Source organism: Scardinius erythrophthalmus (assembly GCF_964197995.2).
Source record: "Scardinius erythrophthalmus genome assembly, chromosome: 22".
NCBI classification, from domain to species: Eukaryota; Metazoa; Chordata; class Actinopteri; order Cypriniformes; family Leuciscidae; genus Scardinius; species Scardinius erythrophthalmus.
This window is the reverse complement of record NC_138242.1, coordinates 16872719-16900263: the sequence shown is the minus strand read 5'-3', so window position 1 is coordinate 16900263 and position 27545 is coordinate 16872719. Positions and strand designations below refer to the sequence as shown.

Genomic DNA, 27545 nt, shown 5'->3' with positions numbered 1-27545 from the left:
GTAGTTGTAGTACTGTTATTAACTGTACTATAAAGTTCTCTCACCGGTGAATGACGCATGATGTATTGCAGTAACGTTGTCTCCGGCCTTCTGAGCTATGCTTTGGACGGCGATTTGCAGGGAGGGTGGGACTTACGCTTTTAGTGCAATCAGGCTTAAGTTAGCATTTTCCCAGATGTCCTACTGCACCTTTAACATTCATTTCAAAACTTATACTAAGTATACTTTGGGCTTAGTGAAGTAAGTGTCTGGAGCTGTTTTCAAGATGGCAGCCAAGTGAACTGGCTTGCAGTACAGTGACTTTGGGTAAACACACAAGCAATGGATAGACTGGATCTTGACTACTGATCAGTCACCTGGACAGGCTTTTTAACAGCCAGGCAATACGCCAGAATATGTCTCTTTCTCATCATTGATTGATCATCCGTGTTACTAACATAACGTAAGAGCTAGCAGCACATGCTGGGCCTCTGATGACTTCAATCTATCTCTTGCCATTTTAACTGCTAACAGGAGGCCCAGACCGCAGTTTTGTTCTCCTTTACATTGACATATATAAACATCACTTGTGAATTTTCAGTGTAGAGGACTGAAATTCCTGTGAGGATTAAAGAAAAAGAGTTTAACCATGCTAACAGGTGTTATAGATTCTCCAGCTGCATGATAAAACAGTCTGACTAAAGATCCCGCACACTGAGTCCGAAATTTTTGTATGCATTTTTCGTATTCCTCATCCTAAAAATTTGTCATGCACAGAAACCCTGCACACTGAGTCCGATGCACATTAATGAATCCGTTGTGAAAAAATTCGAAAACAATACAAAATGGAGTCTTCAAGCAGTGAGGATGATTTTGTTGTCCTCTCTCTTCTTAAAAATAGAAAAAGAAAGAAGAAATATTGGGTCCATCCAACAATCCTTAGATTGCATAGAGAGGAAGGAGAATTCCACATTCTTATCAAGGAGCTGCAGGACTCAAAGTTCACTTTAGGATGTCAGTGGCTCAGTTTGAAGCTTTTCTAGCGATACTGGAGCCACATATTCAAAAGAAGACCACCAATTTCCGTGAACCAATTGATCCTGAACAGTCCTGGATTTTGGCATTCACTTGTACGGTGGGTCTGAATTGTCAAAACACCTCTCAAAATGCTTGCTACAGATGTGTAAAACGCAGAAAAATTTATAAAATAATTTTTATGACGGACAAAAGTTTCGGAGGCAGTGTGTAAACATGATTGACACAATGTGAGGTCATATTTATTTTTTAACGTGTGAAAATTTCGAACGAGAATTTCGGACTCTGTGTGCAAGGACCTTAACCCACAGATGGGTCTCTCCAGTCAGATGCCTAAATAAAACTACTGGAAAGTAAATTGCAAGCCTCTGTCTAAAGGTGCAGTAACAATTACCTTTGCTCTGAGAATTTTCATATGCAAAGTCCAGTGCATGAATCTGTGCATTTGGCATGAGGATGAAAGCGGGTGAAAATGTGCATTTCCCCACGCAGATTTCACTTGTGTTAATTATGCAATTTGTTGACCAACAGAAAACTGCCTGGATTGAAAGTGACTTCTTTGTGAACTTTGCTTCATGCATCACTACATTATTGACAATGGACCTTTTTATGCCCATGACATTTCATCATCATTTCATCATAAAAATTCTAATGTAACTGTACCTTAAAAGTGCTATGGAATATGTAAGTGCTAAAACTGAAACATACAATTTAATTTTTACATTTTCCTGAAAAAGAAAAAGCAAGTGGTGCTTGCCTGTATAAAATAGATGTTTGACGCACAGATTCTTAAAATTCTATATTATTTTGTATAAATAAATAAGAAATGAAACAAACTCTAAATCAATAATTTTAAATGCTACAAGTGAATTTAGCCATCACCATATCAATCATTTTAACATTAAAGGGGTCATATAATGGTACATGCACTTTTACAAGTTGATTGTACTGAAATGTGTGTTGGCAGTGCCTGTACACAACCATCATAAAATGATAAATATCCATCCAGTGTTTTTTTTTAATCTTCTTATATGTTTCCCCCTCTCCTGAATCAAGCTGTTCGATTTTGTGACGTCACAAAATCGACGCCCCTCCCACAATGTTTGATTGACAGCAGCGTTTCAACACAGACCCGCACTCGTGAGCGAGCTGTCAATCATAGCCCGCGCCAACCGGTGCGTTCATTGCAGATAGCTGGAGCAGTGAGTAGAATGGCGTCTAAGCGATTGTGGTATTCTTGGGTGTAATAATGAACACAGCAGTCATTTTGATGTTCCTAAATCCGAAGACGCAGTGGCTGAGTTTGTTTTCGAAAGGAATATTCCCCGCGATCAACGTCATTGCTTTCATGTTTGCGCAAATCATTTCACCAGACTGCTTTACAAACGAGGATCAGTATAAAGCTGGTTTTGCTAAGAAGCTGCTCCTGAAAAAAGCTGCACCTCCAGAAGAAGTGAGTGAGTGTAACGTTTTGTTAACCTTTATATTAATCTTTATATTAATCTTTGCAAATCGCTTGCTGCACGCTTCACGATGAATGCGGCTATTTTTACACCGAGTACATTACGGCATGTTTTCTATGTATGGCGTTCTCAATATAATTCATAATCCCATGTTTATAATAAACAACACGTTATGGTTATTGTGTTAAATTGTGTTACAAGCAGTGTACGCACAGAACAGAGGGGCGGGGTGAGCAAAGCTCATTATCATTTAAAGACACATGCACTCAAACGGGGTGCTGAAAACAGAGCTGTTTTTGACCAGGTAAAATGAGTGTTTTCTTACAATACTATTGAGAATTTTTAATTAAAGTATATTACAAACTTTTAATTTAGACCCTAAAGAATCATATTAGCTTGTACAAAAATGACATTATATGACCCCTTTAATTATATACTATTATAGTATGTCTAATATTTTGGCCAATAACTAATTTGGTACTGACAAACTGTGACACAATCAATGTCTGGGAAGCCAAACAACCAAGCTCAGGCCTTCAGAAAGTGAAAAACACCCACTACTACAAGGGGGGAAAATCACAATCAAATGGGTCAACAGGACAATGGCACTTTATTGACCAGTCCTTGAATCATGGTCATGTCCCCATGGCACAGATTTACTTCAAAATCTCTGCAGAAGAAAGGACAACATACCCCTGAGATAGTAGGTAAATATGGATACTTCTTCCTGTTATCCCCTCCATGTGTCGATTTCTTTCACATTGCTGGAGCTTTTTCCACAAATGTGAGTAAAGGAAAATGACAAAATGATACCACAAAGCTTCCCACTTGAGCACAAAAGGTTTGTCATCAGGGGGTGAAGACCTCCTACATGCGACTTGTCACAGGAGGGGATATGGAAAGGCAACAGACATGGAGCAAACCAAACCCCCCATGAAGAAAGGAAGATGTGTGATGCCTTCAAAAAACCCATCCACTGACATACAACAGCACAGGCAGGGGCACCATGGGGCTTTTTCACCAGAATTATTGTATGAACCAACATAATACAGGAAACAAATACTTGGCTGGTATTAAAGTAGTACAAAAGACTTATTTTGGTAGCATGCCACTTTCAAGCGTTGTAATAAATCAGCAGGTGGTGTTGAATCCAGTCCACATTGGACTCGAAAACTGTATAAAATCACGGCTAAGTATTCATGGTCCGGCAATAATTGGGCTGTAGCAGAGGTTGATGGTCCTTAACAATAGAGAGTACAGCCAGAATGGCAAAATAAGCCACATACCCCATTAAAAAGCCCCTGATCTGCCTTTCGGATGACATAGTACAGAACTTCAGTGTTTATAATGTTAATTAAAGGTCAGCTAAACCCAAATTCCTCTGCAGTGTGTGTTATGGTTCCTTTTGCAAACATGAGATTACAAAGCTTTCTGCTGTTTAATCAGTAGGTTTCCCCTGTTTTATCACTTCAGAAATGCAGCAGCGAGTCAAATTCCAACCCTCCTCGGTTCGTTATGGTTGATTTAAAATGACACTGGCTTATTAAGATTGTATTTGCACATCTTGAGTTTTAATTGGACTTCAGGTCATTCTCATTTGCAGGAAGAGACGGTGGCTGATATAACTCATACATCAAACTCTTCAGATTGGACCAGGATCACTTAGTGTCAGTCCATTTACTGCTAATGAAAAAACTTTGGCACTATGGTTTTAAGCTGGACTGATGCCCGGCACAGCTGCTTCTGTCCTCATTTACAGCATTAGTTTAAATGCTAGTAGCTGATTGTTTTAATTAAGACAGTATAGCAACTGCTGTGATCCCAACATTCACAACTTTCAGATGGAATTTATTAGAAAAGGTTTATCTGCGATTGTAGTGCCATGATCTGAGCTTTTTTTTCCATTTTTTGTACACGCTATTTGTATTTGTCTATCTATAGTATAATTTACATAATATCAACAAACATGTAATTCTACTGCAAATAAATAAACAAATGATTCTAATGAACCAGCTCTGTTCAATGAATCAATCACGAAAATCCTGATTCACAAACAAAAAAAACCCTAAATATCCCGATTGGTAACAAATTACTCTTATGAACCAGTTCTTATTACTGAATTATCCAAAAAGATTCACAATATTCTGATGTTAGGCCATGTCCCAAATGGCACACTTCATGTACACCTGTGGTCTTTTGGACAATAGCCTCTGTGCCGCGTCAACAAGACCGTATGATGTCCCGTTTGTCATTTTAGTTTTCAGAAAGGTGCTCGCAAGCACCCCCTTTGTGGTTGATATGAGCCCTCGATGCACACTTTTTCCAAGCCCAAATTGAAGTGAGCTCTGTAGCAGACTTTTACCTGACAGTCAAAGTGGCATTAGCCTACATCACCAAAATATGGAATTGGAGGAAGATCGCAAGGTCTTAGGGTTCCATTTGGGACAAGGCCTTAAAACAAATTACTCTTATGAACGGTTTCATTTTAATGAGCCAGTCAAAAAGTTTCACAAAATCCTGATGTACAAGACTCATGAAACAGCTGGTGATCTGAATCAGAAGTTGACAGCTTTTAATGTCAAGCCCTACCAGTAGTGATACAATGGCTGTGTCATCTCTCATTCCCATTGATATAAATGGCTGATTTTGGTAAAAAGCGTAGCCTGGCTAACGTCATATCTAGTCTCATTGAGACGTGGTCTGGTAACCACATGTTCATTTTCTCGTATTTGAGGCGTGGTTTACGAATGCCCAGAGCCGTTTATTGGGCGCTACGAATGTCTATTAAATGCGCCTGTACGTAGCTCATAGCCAATCGTTTCAATTATACCAGATGACGTATGTAGAGCGACAGAAATTCGACGAGAAAAAAGACTAAATAAACTTGCGTTCTAAACTACTTAGAACAGTATCTACAGGCTGCATCAAAAGGTAACTTCACGTCTGATGCCATGTTGGATCCATAGATATAAACAAACTGCTTTGGTGTGTCGCATAGACGTCGTCATCGTCTTGCTGCTCCCTCCCCGTTCTGTGATTGGTCCCCTCGCTGAGGCGAAAATCTGGTCCATGGAATCCAGGCTGCCTAGCAGCGTGAATAAAATTGCGCTTCGCTCAAGGCAGCATGGGGTAACCCAGGCTATAAAAAGCGCTGAAAATGTGTGAGTGAAAATGCTGAAATGAGTGTTCAAATATTAAAGGGATATTTCACCGCTGGAAAGATGAATGTGTATTTAAATTGGGTCATTTATGTAGTAGAAATGTGAAATTATTTTAGCAGTTGGTGCCTTCTAGACTGAGAAAAGCCAGAAAATTTATTTTTGGCTAATTTGGATGAAAGACAAAAACTCCCAGAATGCACTGGCTTTGCTGCCCTACGAGACCACTCCCAAGCAACGCCTACCAGTTACAGAGGGCAGTATTGGAAGAAATGATACAACTAGGTTACTGTTTGGCTCGAAACTGAAAAGACACAGTTTTATCGTGAGATCCCACCCCCTATGGGCGGGTTGAAAACATGCAGAACGAGCTCCTACTACTGGCTGTAGTCTCTAGCCTCCGGCCAAAAAAGCCTCAGATGACGCAAAATTAAGATTTCTGAGTTTTTTTTCCAGACACACAACACAGAAATCTGTCGTGGCAGTGGCGCCCTGACAAATCTCGCGAGAATCATGACTTGCTTTACGGCACGAAGATCACATACATCAACATATGAAGCAGCCTCTATGGAAGACACTAGCACGCATTTCAGACGTGAATCATGGCAGAGTCGACTAAGAAAACGAAGAAAGCATGGTCGGAAGAGTGCAGAGACGGCTCTGCGTGTGTGGTATTTACGACAGTAACGTTAAATACAAGTACTCCACAGCGACTCTAGGGGTCGCTGTTTGAGAAAAACGGAAACTGCATAGTGTGCCTTTAATAAATTCAATCCAATGTATATACAGAAATGAGCAGAAAGTTTCTCAGGCGCTCAAATGTAAAAAAGAAAGAAAGAAAAAAAGGACATCTTAAACTTCTTGATTTTATATGCAAGCAGAATAGTTGCAAAAATAAGAAAATAAGTGGATTTAAGGTTAGAAAGCATTAAGCTAATGGTGTCAGAATGCCAATCTGTCAGTCAAGTTCGAAGCAAGACACAACCCACAGCAACGTGTTATGGCAACGACATATCAGGTAGTCTGACGACAGATTAAAATAAACAGTAAATAAATTAAGTGTTTTGTTACAAAAGTGTGCATCAAATATGCTAAACACGGAATCTTGAACGTGTGTTATGTGCTAGAACAGACCTCATTGGATCTTGCGTGTCTCACACACATTCAAGCTTCTTCTTTTACTTTTAATGGCGGTTGACAAACCCACTTAAAAGGTGCTTACCGCCACCTACTGCACAACACCCGCATGACAGCTGGTGTAAAATAAAGGATCGGGCTTAGTAGGATAGCGGATACCGATCAGTTAAAAAAAACTTAACCGGCCCGATACCGATCCCTGAGATCAGCTCGGGACATCCCATATTTGCTTTACTGTACATGTTGGATGGTTGCCATGAGAGATCAAACCATAAAGAAGGACAGACACCAAAACAGACCCCTTGTGAGACACACCTGTGTGGCTCTGTAAGCAGCGAGCACCTGGAGCCAAACACAGAAGAGAAACACACTGTATGACTTAAAGACAAGCAGCTGTCCTCCAAATGCAAGCCACAAGCGCATTAATGACTCGCCCAAACAAAACAATGCCACCATCAAAAAAAGCATTTTCATAGCAACTCCACCTCTGTGTGAAGGGAGGCACATGACTTGTGCAACAACAGGGAGGGTCTCCGCCGAGTACTCCAAAACACACATTTCCAACAAACACCCCTCACCTCATCATTTACAGGAAGTCATGTGTTCTGACGCCCCTCGGAAAGGAACAAGATAAGAGCGGAAAAGGAACCACTGAATCTACGAAGGAGTTGCTGGTCCGGCCTTTTAATATAAATGTGAGTTTTGGAGTGATTCATGCTAACAAACCACAAGTATGAGGCTGGACCACAACAGCTGGGCTGAGCATGAGACCTCCAGAACAATGAGCTAGCCTCACACTGCTCCAGCTCACACAAAAAGACCTCATTTGACCTGGGAGATCCATTACGTGGAGCAGCTCTGCAGCTGGGTTGTAGTTGACTGCAAACATGCCAAGAAAAAGAGATTCAAAAGCACAATATGCACAATATATGGGTACCGCTTAAACCATTTTTTAGGGGGGTAAAAATACTAAAGTGCCCAAGACTTTTGCACACTACTAGTACGCATGAAGAAACCTACCTGCAGATGATAAAATGGGCAAAATCAAAAATCATACCTGGAGACCAAAATATCATAAAGGCTCGTTTGACCTGGGCCAGTAAGCACTCAGAATACCCTAGCAACCACCCGGAACACCATAGCAACCACAAAAAAAACGAACAAAAAATACACTCCAATGATCTTATCAAGCACAGCAACACCCAAGCATTTCAGTGGAAAAATTCAGATTTTCTTCATAAGTTCAAATCAACTTTAAATAAAAAGAATAATGATTCACAAGGTCATTTAAAACTTTTAATTTAAAAAAAAATTACCGTTCCAGAATCATGCACTATTCCACCGTAACCCAAGAGCTGCACATAAACCTTTGCTTTATGAGTTTCTGGCAATTTGCCCTGATGACAACATTTTCTGCCTAAAGCCCTCAAACAGAAGCAGGGCTGGGGTCATTTCTGCATTTGATACTGATATTGGGTAAATAAGTGATTATTCTGGCAGCTGCTTATGCGAGAAGCACAGAACCCTAATAACAGCACTTTTATTCTATCGTTTATGAACTGTGGATTCTGGCAGCCTCCTGGATGTACGTCTGGACACAGACATCATATTGTTGGAATGCTTAATGGATTCTCCAAAGTGCTGTTTGGTGGGCCTTCATAAGATTACAGTCCTGGCCACTGGTTAATGAATATGAAATGACTTGATTATTAGTGAGACATCATACAGAATTTAATTGGAAGTTTACTGCTGTTGCTGGCCTAGTTTTCAGCTCTGTGTCCCTTGTAAATTCAATGGCTGGGTTGTTGCACTCCAGGCAAAGATAATGTTTATTCTCAGGGAGTATTATCAAGTAGATGTTTGATTAGAATGATTTTTTTTTTGGACTATTTAATGAATAGAAAGTTCAAAAGGAGAACATTCATTTGAAATTGAAAATTTTTGCAACATTATAAATGTCTTTACTGTCAATTTTATGGAAGCTTGTTTCCGCCACTGAATAATAAATAAATAATAATAATTGCGACTTTTTATCTCACAATTCTGACTTTTTTTCTTTTGCAATTTCCATTATGCAAATAACATTTCATCCCTTTCCTGTAACCAGCCAATGTTATTTTAGTAACTGAGATACTAATAGTTTTTAATGATATTTTGAATCGGTTTTTAATATATATATATATATTCACACACATACACATAGACATATACATATATACACAGTACAAGCTTTAGTTTTAGAAATTTTAATACATCAAGTTAAACTAAATGAAAATGAGAAATGTTGAATTGGCAAATAGTTGCAATAAAATATGTTTATTTTAATTCAAGTAGCTTTTTAAAAAAAAACTTTTTTAGTTTCAGTTTTAGTTGACTACAATCGCCCTGTAAACTACTGACTCGTCTTCCTCCTATTTGAGCAAGAGTCAATTTATGCATGACTATCTTAAGGCCAGTCATGGTCACCAGCTTTATCTTTGGAATGTTTGACGGTGACCAACATGATTCCTAAAATATGACTCAGATGTAACGGGAAAGATAAATCACTTCCACTGAACAAAGATTTCCCCTTCCCCTTCACCAAAATGAATATGTATGAGAAACACTGAAATACTGAAATCAGGAATGATAGTGTATTGACTAAACATTGCATTTCTTTGTAAGCCAGTGTGTTTTGCTCACGGTTGAGGGAGTAGTTGTTGAGTGTAAAGCATCAAGATCTTATCTTGCTAACAGCAATGCCACACACATAAATCATCCTTTTATTTTCAAATATATTCAGAGGATGTAAAACAGATGCCAAAGAAATAACAAAAGCAACCTACTAAAAACGAAACAACTGTCGGTCATGAAGGACAGATTTCATTCTGAAAGTCACATCCACAAGAGCAATAAACAGGTTTCTATACTTATCTCTCAATCTCTGCTCTTCAGTGTAGGTTTGTGGGGTACACAGTTGGAAAAATAGAACATTTTAAAGTTCAGCAAATATCAAACCCTGTCAAAAATGTGATATGCCAGTATGCCAAATTAAAGAGTGTCAAAACCACATTTATGTGTGATTATTGGATGGTACGCAGGTGTGCCACAAATGTTTAGAGAAGTTTTTGCTCACACATCGACTGAATACAGCATTGCTTAGTAATTAGTGACACTAATTTAGGCAGATGAAAATATTTGCCTAAATTTTGCCATCACTAATTACCAATAATTAACTAATAATAATACATTTTGTTTATAAATGCGCTTTTCTCACACCCAAAGCGCTACAGTAAAAACAGACAAAAGGAAAATGAGCAAAAAGGATAAAAGAGATAAAAGAAAACAGTAAGTTAGTTAAAAACAACCTTAGATAAATGTGATTTTAACTATTTTAAATGTTCCAGAGAAGCATTCCTGATATTGAAGTGAAGAGCATTCCATAACTTTGTAATAAAGCCTTTGTAGGAAAAGGTTCTTTCCCCCATGAAATATGGTTTGTATGCTCATTAAATGTTAGGTGAGGGAAAAAATGACACCCAAATTCCATACCTGTGAAGTGGGAAGTATATTGGAATCGACAACCAAACTAATATAATCAACATTCCAAGAAGCCGCCATTGTACCAATCAGCATAAGCCCAGTTTTGGAGCAATTCAGTCTCAGGAAATTATAGTGCATTCAAATTCTGATTTTGAGTATCTCCCTAAAAACAGCTAACGTGCAGCTGACATCAGGGCTAGTGGTGATGCAAATTTGAGTGTCATAAGCACAGCAGTGATACCCAAGGCCATACTTCCTATTAATATGCCCAAGTGGAACCATATATGCTAAACAGAGATGGGCCCAACACTGAACCTTGAGGAACTCCCTGTCGAGCACGCACAGTAATGGTGTCATTCATATTTAAGTGTTTCCATTTCATCAAGTAAGGTAATGGTCAATATTTTCTTGATCAATATAAGTAGAAAATTCCAATTTGGAAATTCAATGTGAAAATATGCTAAGATGCACACCTTGTGATCATATTTTTTTGCAATCTTTTTGCATGGAGGAAGGTATGGATGCTGGGGTACCAGAATAAAGGCAAAATCTGGTATTGAGCCAACCCTACCTCAGAGCCATTTTATCTTTATTGCAATCAAAACAAACCAAGGTGCTGATTTGGCCTAGACAGTGACGCATTTCCACCTCCACTACGCCGGCTCGGCTAACAAGCTCTCTTCCACTGAGCTTCCAGTCTTTGCTGCCACAGCTCAATATCAGACCAGGAAATATCACTGGAGAGGCTCAACAGTAATTATCCTCATTACTGTAACAGTTAAGCACAGACACAACGTTACTGTCATGCCCAAATAAGAGAAGGTGAGGTCGTCCCGGAAAAAAACCCATCCAAATTTCGACTCTGAAAGAATGCAGGCGCTCCCCAAGGCAGATGCATACAAAATGTTGTAGGGACACAAAGGCTGATGTTAGTCAGAGCAAAGGCCTGTATAACTGAGGTAACTGTGTGATGCTACCAGACTGCAGCTGAGTCTAACTAAGCTGGGATAATGAGGAATTTACAGCTCCACTTTAAACTCTTGGGTACATGATTTGTTTCTCAGAAAAGATGCTTTTGTTAATCTGCACCACTGCAGTCTCTATGGACTGAGAGAGGATATGACGAGTGAGTTAATACAGCTCAGACTCAGTTAGCCAGGACTGTAATAAGTGGATATCAGTAAATACAAGCAAAGGTATAACCAAGCTAAATCTTTCTTTCCAAGTATTAGACTACCATTCAAAAAATGGTAGTTACAAAATATTTCTATTTAACATAAATGCTTTTATTGTGAACTTTCAATTCATCAAAGAATCCTAAAAAAATATCATGGTTTCCACAAAAATATTAAGCGACTGTTTGCAACATTGATAATAAGAAACATTTGTTTCATAAGAACCAAACCAGCATATCAGAATGATTTCTGAAGGATCATGTGACGAAGTAATGGCTGCTGAAAATTCAGTTTTGCAATCACAGAAATAAAATTACATTTGAAAAATATACTAAAATAGAAATATTTCACATTTATGAGTGTTTTTACTGTATTTTTAATTAAATAAATTCAGCCTTGGAAACCATAAGAGACTTCTTTCAAAAACAGTTACAAAATCGTACAGACCCCAAACTTGATCAACGCATGATCAACGTATACATGCCAGACGAAGCAAAGATACAATAGTATTATCGAGGTCTGTTAGTATGCAAAAATCAGACCAGTACAATTTCAGTTGTTTCCATGACATTTTAAAAGGACAAACTATTTCTAAAATCAAACTATTACAGTGCATGTAAATGCACATACTGAAGTAGAAAAAGCGGATTTTAATGCATTGTTTAAGTATTTCATTAATACTTAAAATGTCAATCAAGGGTCCATTCATAATGTTAGTAAAATGTGTTTTATTTCAATTAAGCCAAGAAAAATCAGTCACTTGTTTCTAACACTGGGATCTTTCAGAAGGATATGCAGAGCTGTAGGTGCTACACTAAACTAAGATTTTCCGATAATAACATCCCACTTCTTCCTTATTAATTCACTGCACTCAAATTTATTCAGCTCTCTAACCAAGTTTCAGAAGCACAAAACAAGCTTACTCTGATTTAAAGAAGTCAGACTATGTTATTATATATAAGATTCCTCATGATATGACCCCTTTAACCAATTCATAAATCAAAATACATTTTTGCTAATCAATATCCTTCCTGATATATATATATATATATAGCCAATACTCTCAGTCTCATAATCCCTCAACTCACTACAGCCATGCAATTACTCTTCTCCATAATGAAGTCACAACATCAATATTCTAATAAAGCCTTTCAATTAGAGAGCTGTGAATAAGTGAATCTGTGCTTAAATTATACAAGGCTTGTAACACCTCTGAGAGAATCTGTGTTGATTGAGGAGAGGGTAGAAAACTCAAGCGTAGAATACATTTGCAACACCATTAATATCTACAACAGTCCCTCACGGTGGTCTCCGGCCAGGCTCCGCACCAAAATGATGTAAGCACACGGAGGATCCGATTTACTTTGGCTCCTTGTTGTATTACTATTTCAAAGACTACATCACAGAAATTCTAGATGTGCAGCGAAGAAACGTATATGCATTTTTTTCCATAAAATCACTACACGCAGGCCCTTTAATGCTTTTTGATACCAGGTTGGGATCTTAGCATTACAAGACTCAGGTTTCTTACCTCGTCTTTGTTCTCACAGTGTCCATAGAGCTTCAATCGAAAGCAAATGTCTAAATAAAAGCTTCAAATGACAACAGGATTAAGGTGTAATGTGCTCCTTGTAATGTGTAGTTTTCAGATTAGCGTCAACATTGCTTCTCGCTGTTCATGCCTTTTAGCGGATGAATACGTCAGTGTCGGCGTCTTTCTTTTCATTCTTGCCAGTTCAGCTGGAATAAACCTCACCAACAACGACTCAAAGTTTGCAAAAACATCTAATTTTTTTAGTTGCGGAGCTAAATGTTCACTCAAGATCTAATACAAAAGTATAGCGAATCTTCAAAAATATCACTAGAAATAGAATTAAATACCTAAATGATATCTAATTAGATATTTTGCAGCACAAATCAAATAGGGCAGATGTCGACATGGGCAGGTTGTGAGACAAGCCCTCATCCTCAAAAACAATGAACGAAGGAAAGGTACAAGAAAATATGACCCAGACTACATTAAATAAGAATAAAAGAGTTCACTTACAATTCATGGCAACCACAATATGTGTATGTGTGTGTGTGTGTGTGTGTGTGTGTGTGTGTGTGTGTGTGTGTGTGTGTGTGTGTGTGTGTGTGTGTGTGTGTGTGTGTGTGTGTGTGTGTGTGTGTGTGTGTGTGTGCGTGTGTGTTGTAAATTATTGTCTGTCAAGAGCATGAAGCCATCATGATTCAAAAGATATTTAGAAACCAAACATTCAAAAAAGACCATGAAAGTCAGTTTTTCCAACACATCATCATCCAAACATATGGCAATATTAATACATGTATAAATACTGTTTTGTTTACTTTTATATTTCAGTTAGTGTGTTGGGTTTCCTCTTGATGTCTTATGCAAAATATGGGTGCAGTCAAAGTCCTCTTACACGAGAAAAAAAGAGCAATACTGCCACCTAATGGTAATGAGCAAAATTTCTATCACATTCGCAAAAGTCGTTCTCTTGACCAACAGTGAAAGCTTAGTACAAAATCCCACCATGCATCTTAATCTTTAAAATGTTGAATACAGTGGTCAATCTCTAAAATCAGACCCTAGTTAACCCTATTTGGACAGCCAATCTGAGTTCACTGTGCACATTATGTTTGACCTAACACATGACACCACTGGATGGCAGTACTGACAAATAATACATCTACCAGAAACTGAAACTCCTAGAATCTAGCGTTCATGATAATAACAGTTCTGCTTCAGAGACATTGACGTCCTAATAAAAAAATCCTCAGGCTGAAGCACATACCTCTGGTTGAACATTCCTCTAAAGTTGTAATTGGCTCTGTAGTTGGGAAGGGGTTTGGGGTCCAGGGGTCTGTAGATAGCTGGCTCCCCTCGCTTCATGGCCAAGCCATTCAACTCCACTGTAGGAGTGATGCTGCCTGCAAATAGGAAAAAGATGTATCAGTAACCCCCTGTTCCATAATGTACTGAAAAACTTACAGAAAAAAATGAAAAATATAATAAATTATTGAATATATATATATATATAATATCCTGCATTTGGCTAAATATTTATAGTGGTTAATCCTTTCTGCATGTTGACCTGAAAGCCCACCCTGGACCCCCACTAAAGAGCACTGCTCTACTTTACAGCCTATTACTTAGTGCCAGCAGCCATTTCACCCTGTAGCCCAAAACTGGTTGCCCAGTGAAGCTAAGCAGGGTTGAGCCTGGTCAGTACCTGGATGGGAGACCTCCTGAGAAAAAAAGGTTGCTGTTGGAATCTCCCAAATGCTGTTGGGAGACCTCCTGAGAAAGGAAGGTTGCTGTTAGTTAGGCCAGCAGGGGGTGCTCACCATGTGGTCTATGTGGGTCCTAATGCCCCAATATAGTGATGAGGACACCATATTGTCAAAAAGCACCGTCCTTCGGATAAGACGCTAAAATAGTTTACCAACAATCCCACCCCGGACCCCTGTGAAGAACGCTGCTCTGCTAAAGCATATCATGCTCAGTTATAATGTCCCAGTGAGATGTGTGTACCTGGGTTGCTGTTGCTGTCAGCTTTAGGGGAGCGGGGAGGAGGTCGGGGGAGACTGCTCTCTGTCAGGGCCATGGTAGCTGTGGAGTGCTGGGCCTTTTTGATGCTGCTGCCTTCTGACTCCCAAACCTGGTTCCCCAAGCACAGCTGCACCGTGAAGATCTGCACACACAATCCAGCAGGAGAGCTAGGCAGATTGTTTTCTGTTATATAGTGAACTATTTTATAAGTGAAAGATTTGATCTAATCTAGACATTGTCTACAAGTAACAAAATAACTCAAATCAATATTTCACATCCAGGTATTTATTTATTTAGCTAAGTAGCCATGTAATAAGTAGGATAATGTACCGTCAGCAAGTCATTTTCGCAAAATAAAAGCTTTCAAGATTATGCAAGATCCTGATTGCCATGTCAGGTTTTATTTTGCATTAATGACTGCACATTATCCCATACTTCCTAAGCATTTTTATTTATTTTTTTACAGATTTGGGCTCTTGGCAGCAATACACCTAACTTTTGCAAGATGATCTAAAAGGATCACCTGAGGGACTGTCTTGAGTGACATGATTTGAGTTCTTGCAAGACAACACAATAAATATGTTTAGGTTAAATATTTGTATTAAGTTTAATAAATAAAATGAATGTACTAATTAAATTAATATGGCTTAAATTCATTGGTAACACTTTACAATAAGGTTTCATTTGTTAAAGGCAGGGTAGGTGATTTGTTCTAGATTATTTCTACGTCATCAGCGTGTTTTATGTTATGCAGAGTTAAGCCCTATTCGGATGGGACTAGTTCCCTAAACGACAATTTATCATCACTCAACGTCTGTGATTTCATGTACCAATTCGGATGGGACTTACAACTATACAGAAGGTCATGTGCAGAGCTTGCTAGACAAGCATCTTACTCTTACTTGACACTGATATTAAAAGTTTTTTGTTTTTTGCGATTTGGCTAATTTTATAATTGTATTTTTTCATCGGATACCATCCATATTGAAATTAAATGAAAACATGCTAAAGACTGGTGTCCAAACGGTAGCTCAGGTAAGTAAAAAAACACACAAGGGGGATACGCTAGGATAATACAACATCAGCAATCACATTCAAGACATTCACATTCGGACTGGATTGGCATTACCTGAGGTAATTTTTCCAGATCTTTTTACAAAAAGTAAAAGTCACCGTAATCTTAACTGACACTGTCCGTAATGATTACTGAAATGACACATTCGGACTGCTCTGGTAATAATTACTTTACCCCATCTCTCTATGTAAAACTAATCACGTCCAAATAGGGCTTTAGACAGACCTTAGTCACTGAGCAACGGAAAAGCCTGAACCAAAACAACGATTTTATGCTGTATTCACGCCATAACTACTGTAACTTGGAAGAGATGGAAACCCGTGACGTTATACTCGAAGCGGTTCGTGACTCTAATTTATGCGTTTTAATGGGAACACTATCAATGCCGAAATGAATCTGCAGCAGTCAGGTGGTACAGGTCAGTGCTCTTAAAGTTGTCTTTTTTCATTGTTATTCTAATGTTATGTGCTTTGAGACATGAGGTAATTTAACACCGTCTCTTGTCTCGTGCCGCTTTTGTTTGCTCCCAGCTCTATGCGTTTATGTATTTTGAAGAAGGGATTGTTTTTGGAGATGCTCTGAAGGGAGGATGAGATCTCTTGCTTTCAAAGCTAACTTGCTATCGCTAGCCGCTCTGAAAATAGCCTTCCCTAAGTTTAACATTAGCACATTAGCTAAGATGAACTAACAATCAGCAATCTATTTTAAAGCATTTATTAATCTTTGTCAATGCTAGTTAGTAAAAATATAATTGTTTATTGTTTGTTCATGCTAGTTCACAGTGCATTAACTAATGTTAACAAAATACAACTTTGGATTTTAATGTGATTAGCTAATGTTAACAGATAAAACCTTATTTTAAAGTGTTACCGATTTATTATATTCATCTGAATTGTGATTGGACATATCCTTCTTGCATTTACTTAACCCATTTTGGCCTTTATATAACACTTTATATTTACCCTGTACAGACTATATGCTGATTATTGTGTGCTCAGTCAAAAAACACGTTAACATATGACATTATTAATAGAACATATTTTCAGTAGTTCAAGTCAACTAATTTTTAATTAGTTTAAGTCAATACATATTTAATCATCAAAATGTATGTCATCACACCTCAGGTTTGAAAAAGATTCAAGAAACAGCCGTGTAAAGCTGTGGGAAAAAAATGGGAGTGTAGAGGGTGGGAAGAGGGGAGTCAACAACAAACACAGACCTACAACAAACTCATTATACAGACAAATGAATATTAAAATATGAGCAGAGAAGAAAAAAAACAGAGTTGGGGCCATTGATGTATTTTAGAAACATACTGTAACTCTATGACAACTAACAAAAATATTGTAACAGACTACTAACAGCTATTAATAACAAATCAAATACATTATAATAAATTATTCTTCGAAATATCGACAAATCGGGATTATAAATTTGCAGACATATCCGAGCATACTGAAATGATCAGTGTCCTTATTTGCACATATATATTTCATTTGAAGAAGACATGATGAAATGTGTGATTCTTGTTTTGAGCACTAGAGTATAAGAAATATGTCCATTAAAAACGGTCCGAATACATACTGTGATATCCGTGTTGCGAGTTATATTAAACTCATCGTGACATTCCGTGCAGAAACCGCTCTCATGTGCGTGTTAAATATTAAATATTGTTAGTCATATTTTCCATATGTTAGCAGTCAAACTGCAGCTCTGACCGCATCATGAGGAAAATGCAAACAACACTTTTTTTCTACTGTATATTTACAGTCTCCATACATACAGTATATTCTACTTTGTATACATGTGTCCAAATGCAAATATATACAGGCAGGTGAACGAACAGCGCTGAAACTGTCTTGTTGTGTGACATTTGATTTCTCTGCTTTAAGGCAATCTCATGCTTAATACAGGGCAATGATTGGATTAAAAGAGTTTATTCTTATGAATAATGCAGAGAAATGATGATGATGTAGTAGATGTAGTACTCTCCAGCCACGGCAGCCAATCACCACTTCAAATGAATGCATATAACTCACTTTTCATGGCATTGGTTCAACTTTGCTTTTTAACCAGAAAAACGAAATAGCCACTTTTCCCTCAATAAAAAACATAATGAGTGCTATTGATGTTTTCAGTGATGTGCATCCAGTTAAAAAATGTGCTTTAGGGTTTCATTGACCTTTTAACATTACCTTAGCATGTGCAGGCCCTTTCTCATTCAGCAGCTTGTATTGAGGTTGAATCCTGTTGAAACGGGCTAACTCATTCACCAAACACATGGGAGTTTTCTCTTTAGGGTTTGCCATGTTTTCTTGAGGAGGGCCTGTCAGAAAGAATAAACAAATGCATGTCATGTTTTTCCACAGTATTTTACATATTGTTCCAAAACAGCTACATTCAGCGGACCCAAAGGTACACTATGGTTCAAAAGTTTGGAGTCAGTAAGATTTTCGAAATTAATACTTTTATTCTGCAAGGATGCCTGATGTAAAATGACAGGGATTTATAGTGTTACAAATAAAAATGAGCGTTTAGAAACAAAATTTCTAAACAAAAAAGATTTCATAGGTGATTTCAAATATAAAATTGAATCATAAGCTTGGCGAACAAACAGCTTTTGAAAATCAGATGTTTTCCCATTCAAAGAGATGGGAGTTATACTTGCATGACAGAAATAGCTGCCCGAGAGGCGTTTCAAAGATGGCCGCCAAGTGAAATGACTTGCCTTAAAGGACATCATTCAAGATATTCATGTCTTTCTTTCTTCAGTCGAAAAGAAATGAAGGTTTTTGAGGAAAACATTCCAGGATTTTTCTCCATATAGAGGACTTTTTCCAAATTGCAGTTTCAATGCAGCCTCAAAGGGCTCTACACGATCCCAGCCGAGGAATAAGTGTCTTATCTAGCGAAACGATCAGTCGTTTTCTAAAAAAATATATATATTTATATACTTTTTGTAAATATAAAATATGTCTTGCACTAGCTGTGATGCACCACAACACACTGAAAGGTCTCTTGTGACGTAGGCGGAAGTACCAACCTATTGTTTACAAAGCGAACGTGCAAAGACTAAGTCAAACGACCTTTACAAAGAAAGGGGGTAAAACACTGATGTCGGACGATTTTGAAGTTGGAGGAGAAAATGAGATGGAGTTTTTCACCCTACATACATATTTCGCCTACGTCAGGTTACCCCCAGACCTTTCCAACATGATTATGTAATGCGTGAAGTCATGGACGTGCAAGACGAGCATTTGTGGTTAAAAAGTTTTTTGTTTTGTTTTTTATTAGAAAATGAGGGATCATTTCACTAGATAAGACACTTATTCCTCGGCTGGGATCGTGTAGAGCCCTTTGAAGCTGCACTGAAACTGCAATTTGGACCTTCAACCTGTTAGCTCCTGTTGAAGTCCACTATATGGAGAAAAATCCTGGAATGTTTACCTCAAAAACCTAAATTTATTTTCGACTGAAGATAGAAAGACATGAACATCTTGGATGACATGGGGGTGAGTAAATTATAAGGAAATTTTAACTATGAAGTGAACTAACCCTTTAAGAATGAAAAATAACTTTGCCGTGAGTATATCGGGGCCTTTAAAGGTACTTTGACTAAACAGGCAAAACGCATCAGATTTGTTTGCACTCAGCATCCTGGTACCTGTTGGGCTGGATGGTACAGTGGAGTCCACAAAGCCAGAGGCAGGGCTGGGGCAGGTGGGCGTTGTGGCTGGCACTGTGCCATTGATGGTGGGCTGCAGACCCAGAGCTCCTGGGCTGGGCATGGCCACAGCGGGCACCACGGCGGTCAGGCCAGGTCCAGACAAGGGGGCTGAGGTCTGCACTTTCACTTGAGCCATGCTCTATCGCTGTTAAAACAACATGATTTAACATGAAACAATCTTTCTCAACATCAACTATGTCGACTGTAGTATTGTAGGTTGCAAGTCAAAAGCCCTTTCCAGTCCAATTTAGGACAAACGTGGTCAAGGCCATGAAATAATTTCAAACTGGATAAGCCAAGCACACTATTTTAAAACAACAAGGCTGTATCTTCTTTAACTCAAAGTTAACTCCATCAGACAATAACTCATGTATTGGCAGGCTGTCAGATCAGTATTATGTCTAAGTAAACGTCAAACAAAGGGACTGGTGAAAAAAGTGGCTCAGAAACTATCAGCATGACTTTCAATTCATAGGGGTGTATTCAAGCTGAACAACTACTAAAATGGATCCGATCATTGGAAAATGTGACTATTTCAGTGTTATTGTTAACTAAAACTAAGACTACAACTATAAAAAAGCATCTTTGTCATTGACAAAGCAGAAATTAAATATAAATATAACATGAAAAACTTAATAAATTAAAGCTAAACAGAAAAATGATTAAAGTTACATAAAATTACTAAGCCTTATAGGGTTAGTTCATCCAAAAATTCTGTCAGTAATTACTCACCCTCATGTCGTTCCAAACCCGTAAGACTTTTGTTCATCTCCGGAACACAAATGAAGATCTTTTTGATGAAATCTGAGAGCTTTATGTTCCTCCATACAGTAGATAGCTATGCAACTGACACTTTGACACTTCAAAAAGTTAATAAAGAGAACGGAAAACTAATCCATATAAATCGAGCAGTTTAGTCCTAAATTTTAGAAAGAGACATGATCGCTTTATATTATGAACAGACTGAACTTAGGCTTTTATTCACATATAGCCTAAACATTTGTCAGCTCACTCATCAGTTGTGATAAACGGAAGCTCAAGCAGGTTCACTTGACGTGTGAAAACCAGTGTTGGAAAGAGTACTGAAAAAACATACTCAAGTAAAAGTACCATTACATTCCAAAAAAATTAGTGTGAGTGGAGTAAAAAGTAGGCCTAGTTGTCCAAAAACCTACTTGAGTAAGAGTAAAAAAGTAGCTTATTTAAAAGTACTCATGAGTAGTGAGTAGTGAGTACTGAGTTTGCGGATTCTACCCCCTTATAATAAACACTATGCACTACAATTAATAAAGTAAAAAAAAAAAAAAAACATTGTACATACTGTAATTCACATTATCTTTTGTTCTTTGTCAGAAAGATTGGAGAATATATATCAACCATCTTTTTAAAATGCATCAAAACAGTACACATCACCATTTAAATCATATTGTTTGCAAAAAAAAAAAGATCAGCATCACAAATCATGAGATGGGTTAAATAGAGAGATAAAAAACTACCCAATTTCTCTCCAAAACAGTACCAGTTTTTGTGTTTTGATAAAGAAATGAGAATCACTAATATTATCAGTTTACCTCACCTGATTCACTGAAAAAGGCTATTACACTGTAATTCCATGCCATTAAATATGTTACAATTTAAACGTAAATGCAAATTGTTGTAGAAGGGTGGCATCATTTACACAAATTGTAACGCTGATAATATCATTTGTAAGGACAATTATGCATTAAATAGGGAAGTATATCCGGGGAAACTTTTACAAAAGAAACACACACAAACAAATGCATATCTCTTTGTAGACTCGGTGAAGCTGTTTTATCACTAGCATCCACAACAACAAATGTTGAACTTGAAAAATTTCGCTGTGCACATGCTAAATGAAGGCGGATTGTATGAAATGGATCAATCAAAAAACGTTGTTTATTAACGAGCTGTAGTCACGCACTGACAGAAATGCAGTTCAAGTTAAAGGAACACGCCGACTTTTTGGGACTTTAGCTTATTCACAGTATCCCCCAGAGTTAGATAAGTCCATACATACCTTTTTCATTTCTGTGAGTGTTATTTGACGCACCCACCCACCGCTAGCCTAGCTTAGCACAAAGACTGGATGTAAATGGATAAGGTAGCATACTAATCCCAATAAGTGACAAAATAATGCAAACATTTTCCTATTTACATGTTGTGATCTGTATAGTCACAGCGTGTACAAATAACAAGGCTATATGAGACAGAGACCATTTTTAATCGTATAAATACTGGGAACTATATTCTCACTAGGCGTAGGAGCACAGCTACTTGGGCGGAGTGGCTACTTGGGTGGAGTGATTAGCGCAGGACACGAGACGCCCTGTGGTGAGGAGCAGAGAGTTCGCTCAGAGTTGGAGTAATAGAGTCAGCAATTACTAGATAGTAAATTTATAGTTTACAATCATGGGTGTTCGCTGTATCTTGTCTTACAACTTCCAAAGTTTGTAACTCCTCGTCTGTGTATTCTGGCTCAAAACTATATGGTTCTGGATCTTGGTTTGATACCCAGTAAAATTTCTCTGACAATTCCTCAAAGTCAGCCATGATCACGAGTCACGTTCGCTACTAGCTAGTTAGTCACGTTTGCTTTGTTTACGGAACCATCAACAGGGCGTCTCGTGTGCTGCGCTAATCACTCCGCCCAAGTAGCCACTCCGCCCAAGTAGCTGTGCTCCTACGCCTATAGTGAGAATATAGTTCCCAGTATTTATATGATTAAAAATGGTCTCTGTCTCATATAGCCTTGTTATTTGTACACGCTGTGACTATACAGATCACAACATGTAAATAGGAAAATGTTTGCATTATTTTGTCACTTATTGGGATTAGTATGCTACCTTATCCATTTACATCCAGTCTTTGTGCTAAGCTAGGCTAGCGGTGGGTGCGTCAAATAACACTTACAGAACGCACAGAAATGAAAAAGGTATGTATGGACTTATCTAACTCTGGGGGATACTGTGAATAAGCTAAAGTCCCAAAAAGTCGGAGTGTTCCTTTAACGCCATGGTTCATAAGGTGCACTGTATACTGAGTCTGTGATTATACAGAAGGTGTTTTTCTAGTTTTAGAGTGTCCCCAACGCACCTTCACAGCACGCACCACGCGCAACGAGCTGCCGACATGTCGAGCGCGAGGGAGAGACGTAACGAGTAACGACCACAAACAGAAGGAAAGTACCGGAGTAAAAGTACAGATAAATCACTTAAAATGTACTCAAGTAAAAGTAAAATTACACAATTTTTAAACTACTCAAAAAAGTAAAATTTCTGAAAAAAACTACAATTTGACAATAATTACAGTACCATGAGTATTTGTAATTCGTTACTTCACACCACTGGTGAGAACCAATGAGGTTCATCTCGTGTTACGCAGCACGTTTGAGCTTCTGCAAGAGGTTTGTTCTCGTGCATCAAACAGGTTTAGTTGAGCTTCGGTTTTTGTTCACTGATCAATGTTTAGTATGTGAATAAAAAATGTAACCTAAATTAAAATCTGTTCATCATATAAAGCAATCGAGTCTCTTAAGAAAATTTTAACTAAACCGCTCAATTCATATGGATTAGTTTAACAATCTGTTTATGAACTTTTTGAAGCATCAAAGTGTGTAAATAGAGGGACAGAAAGCTCTCAGATTTCATCAAAAAGATCTTCAATTGTGTTCAGCAGAAGAAAGAAATGCATACATGTTTGGAACAACTTAGAGCAAATGATGACAGAATTTTAATTTTTGGGTGACCTAACCCTTTAAAATTTAAATATATAGCCAAAATAAAGGCTAGTTAAAAAAAGCTTAATAAATAGGCTACAATTAGCAAAACAATACTAAAGTAACACTTCTGTATTTAAGAGAAATATGGTGGATATGTTATCGGCTCCAGAAACTATTATGAATGAAAATGCTAATAATGCAAATGAAAAAGTTAATAAATTAATGAAAAGACCTAGGTGTGCTAGGAAAACATATATTTACTAAATAAATATCAGTGACTTTCACAATAATCTTTACTATTTGTATAACTTCTATGGGCTTAGGAAATCACCCTTTAAAAAGCCCCATATATTTCCATAATGCACTATACATCTTCACACTACAATAACATCAAATGCTTTCACTGCATGACATCCATCCTTAAACAAACAAGCCCAGTGTGACAAATGACGGACTGGAAGCAAGTCAGCATCAAGACAGTGGAGTGACATTTGACCACTAGGATCCATCCTGATCCAGGACATTATTAGAGCAGAGAATCAGAAGACAGCTTTCTTTGTAAACCTGACTCTCAAAAGTGAGGTCACTCTCTTCCCAGTTGTCTCTGACTATGCACTCACTGAGGTTGTCATTTTCTAAAGTCTGTTATAATTAACAAGACACGATGCTAGGATGTGTTATATTTTCTTAAACAGTAACATAAACTAGGCTAGGGCTGTCTCAAACCCTAATCTGGGTTTTGAAACACAACCTTCCCTTCCAGCACACAGGCCACCGGTCTGAACTCAGCTGGGAATGTGCAGACATCATGGCTGAACGACTAAATACCCCTCACATCTCATCGATGCACACTGCCTGAGCTGCCGCTAAACAACCAAACGACAGAGCGTAGTTTCAAGTGGAATTCTGAATTCATCGCTTCTTCAAACCATAACGCATTCAATAATAATAGTTTACCTTCGTCCAGGGCCAGACCCCAGTTACACCTCCAACATTGGCAAACACTAAAGAGAACTGATGGTACCAAGACCGAACCAACATATTAACAACACGTTTTTTTCCAGAAATGAGACAAATATGACGACGGCACAGCACTACTTTGTGAATTGTCTGTGTTTAAGCTTATAATTAGCACAGTTTCGGTCAATTTTGTATTTAATTCTTTGAGGACAGCGAAAAGAGTGCACCCCTCCCCTGTCGCACAGATGGTACAGCCCGGCTTCCTGATACCGACTAGGGATGAATTCAGGCTCTGTACATTTAAATACCACACTACATGACTTTTTAAAACTTGTTTAATACGGTGTGTGTGTGTGTGTTTTCAATTGATCAAAAGTGACAATGAAAACATGTATAATGTTAGAAAAGATTTATGTTTAAAAAATGATATAAGATTTCTATATAGACAATGATTTTTTTTTTTTTTTTTTTTTTTTTTTTTTTTTAACACCATTTAATATAGGCTACTGTCAAATGTTGGAAAAGAGATGCGTCTAATCTTGAGGATGGCTAAAGCCTCAGCAGCTCGGGTTGAGTTAGGCAGGTCATTCCACCAGCTTGGAACAGTCCAGGTAAAGGTCTGTGAAAGAGATTCTGTGTCTCTTTGGGAATAACGCAAGCTTCTGGATGGCAGGTTGGTCTGAAGTAATGAGTTAGATATAGGGGTGCAGAGCCAGTGGTTGTTCTGCAAACATCATACCTTGAATTTGATGTGAATGGCAATTGCAAGCACACTGTAAAAAGTGAACAGTTGGATCAACTTAAAAAAAAAGTTTAAGTTTTCTCAACTTAAATTATCACATATCATTTCACTTGGTCAATCACACTTATATTATTTGAGTTCATTCAATCCTGTTATTTACATTAGTCTAATTTACACTGCAGTCCAATTTTATGTGGAGAGGTGTGATGTGTGTTAAAGACCACTCTTGCAGCAGCATTCTGGATCAGTTTCAGTGGTCTGACAGTTGATGCAGGTAATACTGCTAAGAGAGCATTTACAATAGTCCAGTCTGGATAGAACAAGAGCTTGGACAAGGAGTGTAGCATGCTCCGATAGGAAGGGTCTGCCTGATCCTCCTTAATATGTTGTATAAGGCAAATCTGCAGGATGGGGCAGTTCTAGAAATGTGGTCTGTGAAGTTTAACTGATCATCAATCACAACTCCAAGGTTGCTGACTGTCCTAGATGGAGTTATGGTTGACGAACCCAGCAGAAGTTGTGATGAAGTGCTGGATTGGATATATATACACTCACCTAAAGGATTATTAGGAACACCTGTTCAATTTCTCATTAATGCAATTATCTAATCAACCAATCACATGGCAGTTGCTTCAATGCATTTCGGGGTGGTCCTGGTCAAGACAATCTCCTGAACTCCAAACTGAATTTCAGAATGGGAAAGAAAGGTGATTTAAGCAATTTTGAGCGTGGCATGGTTGTTGGTGCCAGACGGGCCGGTCTGAGTATTTCACAATCTGATCAGTTACTGGGATTTTCACGCACAACCATTTCTAGGGTTTACAAAGAATGGTGTGAAAAGGGAAAAACATCCAGTATGCGGCAGTCCTGTGGGTGAAAATGCCTTGTTGATGCTAGAGGTCAGAGGAGAATGGGCCGACTGATTCAAGCTGATAGAAGAGTAACTTTGACTGAAATAACCACTCGTTACAACCGAGGTATGCAGCAAAGCATTTGTGAAGCCACAACACGCACAACCTTGAGGCGGATGGGCTACAACAGCAGAAGACCCCACCGGGTACCACTCATCTCCACTACAAATAGGAAAAAGAGGCTACAATTTGCACAAGCTCACCAAAATTGGACAGTTGAAGACTGGAAAAATGTTGCCTGGTCTGATGAGTCTCAATTTCTGTTGAGACATTCAGATGGTAGAGTCAGAATTTGGTGTAAACAGAATGAGAACATGGATCCATCATGCCTTGTTACCACTGTGCAGGCTGGTGGTGGTGGTGTAATGGTGTGGGGGATGTTTTCTTGGCACACTTTAGGCCCCTTAGTGCCAACTGGGCATCGTTTAAATGCCACGGCCTACCTGAGCATTGTTTCTGACCATGTTCATCCCTTTATGACCACCATGTACCCATCCTCTGATGGCTACTTCCAGCAGGATAATGCACCATGTCACAAAGCTCGATTGTATATATATAGATACACTCACCTAACGGATTATTAGGAACACCATACTAATACTGTGTTTGACCCCCTTTCGCCTTCAGAACTGCCTTAATTCAATGTGGCATTGATTCAACAAGGTGCTGAAAGCATTCTTTAGAAATGTTGGCCCATATTGATAGGATAGCATCTTGCAGTTGATGGAGATTTGTGGGATGCACATCCAGGGCACGAAGCTCCCGTTCCACCACATCCCAAAGATGCTCTATTGGGTTGAGATCTGGTGACTGTGGGGGCCATTTTAGTACAGTGAACTCACTGTCATGTTCAAGAAACCAATTTGAAATGATTCAAGCTTTGTGACATTGTGCATTATCCTGCTGGAAGTAGCCATCAGAGGATGGGTACATGGTGGTCATAAAGGGATGGACATGGTCAGAAACAATGCTCAGGTAGGCCGTGGCATTTAAACGATGCCCAATTGGCACTAAGGGGCCTAAAGTGTGCCAAGAAAACATCCCCCACACCATTACACCACCACCACCAGCCTGCACAGTGGTAACAAGGCATGATGGATCCATGTTCTCATTCTGTTTACGCCAAATTCTGACTCTACCATCTGAATGTCTCAACAGAAATCGAGACTCATCAGACCAGGCAACATTTTTCCAGTCTTCAACTGTCCAATTTTGGTGAGCTCGTGCAAATTGTAGCCTCTTTTTCCTATTTGTAGTGGAGATGAATGGTACCCGGTGGGGTCTTCTGCTGTTGTAGCCCATCCGCATTAAGGTTGTGCGTGTTGTGGCTTCACAAATGCTTTGCTGCATACCTCGGTTGTAACGA

At 38.4% G+C, this 27545-nt stretch overlaps 1 protein-coding gene across 3 annotated transcripts in view; it reads right to left on the bottom strand.

Moving 5' to 3' along the window:
* The window catches only part of stau2 (staufen double-stranded RNA binding protein 2), a 127607-nt gene extending 102804 nt beyond the window's left edge, over positions 1-24803 (bottom strand). The window contains exons 1-5 of one of the 3 annotated variants that reach the window (XM_081353449.1): positions 24524-24803; positions 19765-19972; positions 18296-18426; positions 15008-15167; positions 14268-14403 (exon numbers count right to left, since the gene is read on the bottom strand). In XM_081353449.1, the coding sequence (XP_081209575.1) occupies positions 14268-14403; positions 15008-15167; positions 18296-18426; positions 19765-19963 (626 nt within the window). In that variant the 5' untranslated portion in view covers positions 19964-19972; positions 24524-24803. Of the gene's footprint in view, positions 1-14267; positions 14404-14705; positions 14771-15007; positions 15168-18295; positions 18427-19764; positions 19973-24523 lie in introns of those variants that run through there. The other 2 variants (XM_081353448.1, XM_081353450.1) reach the window with 2 other exon arrangements.
* Positions 24804-27545: the final 2742 nt, after the last annotated feature.